At 49.1% G+C, this 5,817-nt stretch overlaps 2 protein-coding genes across 2 annotated transcripts in view; both read right to left on the bottom strand.

Annotated features, from left to right (window-relative positions):
* Positions 1-551, bottom strand: part of AURANDRAFT_67511 (hypothetical protein) — a gene marked incomplete at both ends in the record, with an annotated part of 4,451 nt that extends 3,900 nt beyond the window's left edge. Inside the window, one exon of the mRNA XM_009042961.1 lies at positions 43-551. Coding sequence (XP_009041209.1) covers positions 43-551 — 509 coding nt within the window. The remainder of the gene's footprint in view (positions 1-42) is intronic.
* Positions 552-1,315: 764 nt separating this feature from the next.
* AURANDRAFT_67510 (hypothetical protein) lies at positions 1,316-5,177 on the bottom strand (the record flags this gene model as incomplete). The annotated part of the gene is made up of 8 exons (XM_009042960.1): positions 1,316-1,601; positions 1,744-2,428; positions 2,471-2,609; positions 2,807-2,887; positions 2,964-3,495; positions 3,529-4,535; positions 4,975-5,043; positions 5,076-5,177. 8 exons carry the CDS (start codon positions 5,175-5,177, stop codon positions 1,316-1,318), a joined length of 2,901 nt encoding a protein of 966 aa, XP_009041208.1.
* Positions 5,178-5,817: the final 640 nt, after the last annotated feature.

Genomic DNA, 5,817 nt, shown 5'->3' with positions numbered 1-5,817 from the left:
GCGGTCGTGATCGCGCGCTCGGCGGCCGAGGTGATCGTGTACGTCGCGCGTGGCGCGACGGCGGTGGTGCCGCCGACGACGGGCTGGTCCTCGCGGCCGTCGCCCGAGTCGAGCTTTCGGAGAACGCTCCTGCCGTTCGCGCGGTAGATGCGGACGGTGAAGCGGCGCGTGTCCGCGCCCGTGCGGTCGAAGAGGCGCACCAGGACGACGGGGTCCCCGGGGCGGTACTCCTCGTTGTCGTGCGTCCGCGTCGCGCGGTCGTCCGCGACGACGTAGCCCTTCCCGCCGCTCCCGCGCTGCTCCATGACGCGCGCGAGCAAAAAGGCGTGCGTGCTGCCGCCGCCCTCGCGCTGCGGGCGCCAGTAGTCGCCCGTCTCCAGCGCCACGAAGTCGCCGACGTTCAGCGACTCCGCGAGCGTCCACCGACGGCCCCCAACTAAAGGGCTGCGGCGGCAACGACGACGGGCTGCCCGTAGAACCGGCCACGTTCGCGGCGCACCTTCGGCTGTGCGCGAAGAAGTAGAGAGTGCGCGCCATGGTCCAAAACCCATGATCAGCAGACCATGCAAACGACGCTATCGACACCGATGTCGATTTCGAGCGGCTGTATCTGGGCTGAAATGCGCCAATTGCGCATTTCAGGCGAGGCGCTGATTGGCTACGCAATGGTTCCAGCGCTTCGCTCCGCTGGAGGCGGCCAGGACCGTCCCCCGCGGGCGCGCCCCCGCGCCACCCACGTCCCAGGGGGGCCTGGGACACGTCCGGCCAGGCGCCGGGGCCGAAGACGTCAACCCTGAATTAAACGGAGTTTCAGGGGGGAGTCGACCGCGACATGTAGAGAACGAAATATATATATATATCCAAGAATCCAATCCGCTGATCCCATTGGTCGGACGAGATCTCAGCGTGCTGAGTTTCGAGTCCAACGATCTCTGGCGCTGCGTTGGGCATGTTATGGTTCACAGGGGAAGAAAACGAGAGTAGTTCGCAGTAGGAACTCGGGGTCAGAGATCCTGAAACTTCAGTCCGTCTCGTGGGGGAACACGCAGAAGCTGAGATCTCTGTTTCCCGCCCCCCAGCGCCGCGCGACGCGCCCACCGTGGCGTGTTCGACTTCTGCTGCCTCTCGCTCGACATGGAGTGACTTTTCGAGACCGCCGACCCCGACTTCGTACGGCGAAGTGCTCTCAGTTTCTTCCACAGTGGCCCGGAACATGCCGAACGCAGCGTCAGATATCGTTCGACCATCGTTCAACCCCCTCAATTATCATTTGTCCGAATCCCGAATAATGAACCGTTCGTTCTGTGTACGGACCCTAGCCAAAGGCAAAGAGTGCTACCACATAGGCATTATCACTGTAGAAGATGCCTGTATTTAGTGGTATACCGTTGGGTTTCCAGGATGACTTTACGAAGTTGAATTGTGCAAAGTAGATAGCTCGAGTTGTCTCAGAAGCAATTATAGTGAAGTCCTTGTAACTTTTGTACTGCACATTTGTTGGGTCCTTCTTCATAATGTTGAAGATTGGTTGAGGGTGCTGTGTCTCGTACCTCCTTGTGTCGAAGTTGGTGATATCACTCCTCCCCCTCTCAGCCCAGATTCTGATCCATCTTGGCTGAGATGTGTATCCACCAAAGAGACAAGCATAGCAGAGGAACCGATTAAAGCAGACATTATTGTTTCATCATTTGGGATAGAGATACAGACAGATGAAGCGTCTGCATCTAATCCCGAAAACTTGACATCTCGGTGTCTGTCAACATAATTGCAGGGAAAGAGGAGTCATTGCTTTCTTCCTCTAGCTCTTCCATGGTGAGTATTGTCTCTTTTGTTTCTGAGAACAACTCTCCCCCAGTTTGATGATACACCGCTGCCATCGTCTCCTCGGGAACATCGTCGGGCTGAAAGTCTGTCGCTTCCAAAACATTTGCTGTCTTTAGCGACTTAAAGGTGGCTTTTTGTAGCTGTTCCAATTCTTTCTTAACATCATCATCAAGCTGGTTAAATGTACCATTTTTGATCTGAGTGTAGATGAATTTCTGCAGCGCCATGGATGTCTTTGGGACATTCGACTCATCGCGGACATCCACGTTATGATGCGCTGCACCAAAATCACTCTCTCTTTGACTGGTTCTGGCCTGCTGTGAGCTTCTTGGTACTGCATGCTTCACAGCTGTTTTCATCCTGTCGATGTAGGCTTCTTTGCGTTTATGCATCGGATCATTTTCATCGTTAGAGGACAAGTTCACTACCTTTCTTTCAATCTGGTTGAAGGAAGAGGTGCTGTGCAATTTGCCTCCACCTCTACCAAAACCGCCTGAGCCTCTACCAAAACCGCCTTTACCGCGATTCCGTAGTTTAAGGCGGCCTTTTTGACGGTTGCTAGTTGCCTTTGGCTTGAACCCTGGAGTAGCAGATTTATTTCCACCTGCCATCATGATTTGTTCTTCAGTGAAATGCACACTCACACAATTGGCAGCGAAGGCTGCCGTGGTCTCATCTAATAAGCTCAATATGGTTTCATCTCTGTCACAAGCGTCGTAGAGCTGGTTAACTTCGTCCATGTCAGTGTCATTCAGATAGAAAGTACAAGACTCCAATTCTTCCACCTGATACATGCCAGCATTTTTCAGGCTGAGACTGAACTGTGCTTGAGATAACCTACTTCGGTGCTTGAATTGCTGTGTGTTATCGAGATCTAGTGAAAGACATTCGTTCATATCCGGCGGTTCCGCATAGTGGGCGGCGTATAAGGATGTAAACATGTCTATCATTAGTTTTATGTCATAGATGGCATGACTGAGACCAACTTGTGTTGCTTCGAGAGCTTGTAACGAGCTGGGTTTATCGCGATGATGGGAGTTCCCATAAAAGACGCGAAGAGCATCTGTAATTTTAAAGATCTTTTCATGCAAAGCAGATGCTGGTTCATCACTATAGTTTTGCCATTGTGAGGCAGTTACATGGCGCCACATGGCCTGAATGACCTCTCGCATGAGCTCTTTCTTGGATCTGTATGCATAGGGATCGCGATTTGACATAACCCCTATCTTCTCATTAAGTTGATATACAAACTTCATGATGTTGTTGGGGTCAAGTAATGGAAATTCGGAGAAGGCTCCAGTTGTAGCGTCGAGTACATCTTTACGATAATCCTGCAAGTGTAGAAGTATGGACTCTTGTCCACCACACAGAACACTGAGAACCCATTGAACTAGAGTGTAGGACTTGCAGCCCATGCTTATTTTCCTGATGTTCTCCATTTCTGCTGAAAGCAACTCAGATTTGTCCTTTTGGGACAGATTACGGAAGCTATTGTTCAGGTAAGCATAGAGATTTTCAGATACTACAGTGTCTGATGAGCCAAAGTCCGTGAGATCCATATGCTCCGCAGGATTGAAGTTAACATCCCCTGGAATCATAGAACTCATTGGTGCGTAACGTCGATCTTCAGCACTTTGATTCATGCCAGCTTTGAATAAGCAATTGCGATAACTGTCAAAGAAAGGATTTAAGGGTACATAGCACGGTTGATGCTCATTCGTGCGATCCCCAAAATTCATAGGAATGCAGTGAAATGAAAGCGTCTTCATTTCAAGATCTTTGTCATGCTTGAGAATCTTTGAGATCACGAATTTCTGATCCTTCAATTTGAACCCTTCTTCTGTGATATATTTGAATGGATCCTTCAAAAATTTTTCTTTAGTGAAAAGATCAATTGGAACTTTGTCCCATAGAATCACTTGCTCTCCGCGAGCACTAGATTCATCAAGCTGGACGTCATCTATTCTAAGAATTTGGAGTCCAGATAGTTGCGTCACATCGATCTTCATGCCAATGATGGCATTCATCGCACTACTGTATGCATTCACCAGGGATGAGTTGATCCAATCTGTGAACTTATCATGACCCTGTGTATAGGAGTAATAGGACTTTACATCCAAAATCCTTCGAGCTTTATTCAGCGAATGAACCTCTATGTAGCGACTTATACATTTGCGTAGGTCACCTATATTTTCCATGGTGCCTTTGCCATTATAGACTGCTGTAAAGATTTTAAGGCCTGTATCATGGTAAAGGTTATTCATGCCAATGCCTTTGGATAGTTCCCCATACGATGTGCTGAAGTGATCTTGATCAGCTTTTGACAGTTTTCCTTTATGAAATGTGGAGAAGTCAGTTATATCCGAAGGAGTGGAAGGGCTTTCCTTAGCTTCTTCAGCTCCAGGAGGTGATCTATTTGATACTTCCTCCAGAGATTTTTTCATAGCTTCGAATGATTCTTTCATTGATGCTAAAGTAGCATCACGCTCCAATTTGTCGGCTGCAATGTCAGCGGTAATACGATCATTCACTGCTATAAGCGATGAAGCCGCATCTTTATCTCTCTCTTCCAACCTTCCAAGAGTCTTTTGGACTCCATCCAGTATGGCAGCTTGTTGTGCCAGTAAAGCGGCGAGCTGTGGGTCAGCCATACTTCGATTTCGGTTGACGGTAGAAATACGTAATGTTTTTCTCTGGTCTGAGGGGTCCGCCTATCAATTGAAATGTCAGTCCTGCTCGACTTGTTGTTCTTTTACCATAAACGGTGGAAAGAACACTCGACCACACTCGAGGTTTACTCGAGGGACTCAGCTGCTAAAATGCGCGAGTCGAGTGGTTGAGCCAAGGAGCCGTAACTCTCGCTGGAGTTATACGATCTGTGGGCCCATAACCCTCGCAGGGGCAGCTGCGAGAGTTACGTGGACTGACCTACTGGCGTTAGCCAGGGAGGGAGGATCTCAGTACTTTGGGATAGGAAAGGAGAAAGAAAGGAGGAGGGCTAGTGGGAGATACGAAAGGCCAAGTGGACGGAAATAAGGCTGATAAAGAAGAAAAAAGAAAGGCGGATGAAGAAGAAAAAAGAAGAGAGGTCTGGCGCAGGGAGAGCTTCGGCATCATCATCATTGAATCTTCTCTGGCTGAAACACACACCTTTCTTTCAAAAAAAGCGAGTCGCCTAAGCTTGCGTGGGGTAATATAGAAGCATAGCTGCTCGGGTACCTTTGAGCTCAGGAGTTAATTCTGAATTTAACTTGAAGAGTCTGCCGCTCACGTTTTGCGTATTGGTAAGAACCTCCAATTCCGCGAGCGGGTATAGTGTTCGTAAGGAAGGAAAAGCCGAGTATTTTGATCATGGAAACGTCTTCCAGACCAAATCTTAGGTCAGAAGTTGTTTTTTCTAGTCCCAAGTCGAGACTTATCGTCAATCCGCCATAGTCCCAAGTCGAGACTTATCGTCAATCCGCCATGTTTGGCCGCTATCTGCAGACCCAATCTTGGCCTCCTCAAAAATAGACTATTCCGTCAGCCGATATCCTGTCGCCGCATCCACACGACATCTTGAATTGGTTCACTGTTCCGAGTGCTTTCCCAGCGGTGGGGTTTGCCATTCAGGGTTGGGTCCCTCGCATGCTGACTGCCCCCTCGAGGTCACTTTCCAGCTGAAACATGGTAAAAATACAATGCCCCCAAAGAGGGTCATTAATTTCATCGTGAAATATTTGAAGTGAGTCTGCAAGTGCTCTATTTCGCAAATCCCCCCTACGCCCCCGACAGAGAAAGGCGAGCCTGCCAGCAAAACGCTCAATTCTACACGTTGCCGTCGTTTCGCTCAGTTCCGTCAATGACAATTCACATTTGTAATAAGCTGCATTTCAATCGTTTGCTTGGTTGTCACCTAGGTGACATCTAGCTATAATACTCTGAGGAGTACGATCATCGGAGAGGAAACACGATCGCACCTGGTTTTTAGTTTCAGAGCGTACATTCCATTCA

This window comes from Aureococcus anophagefferens (assembly GCF_000186865.1).
Source record: "Aureococcus anophagefferens unplaced genomic scaffold AURANscaffold_40, whole genome shotgun sequence".
Taxonomy (NCBI): Eukaryota; class Pelagophyceae; order Pelagomonadales; family Pelagomonadaceae; genus Aureococcus; species Aureococcus anophagefferens.
This window is presented reverse-complemented; position numbering and strand designations above follow the sequence as displayed.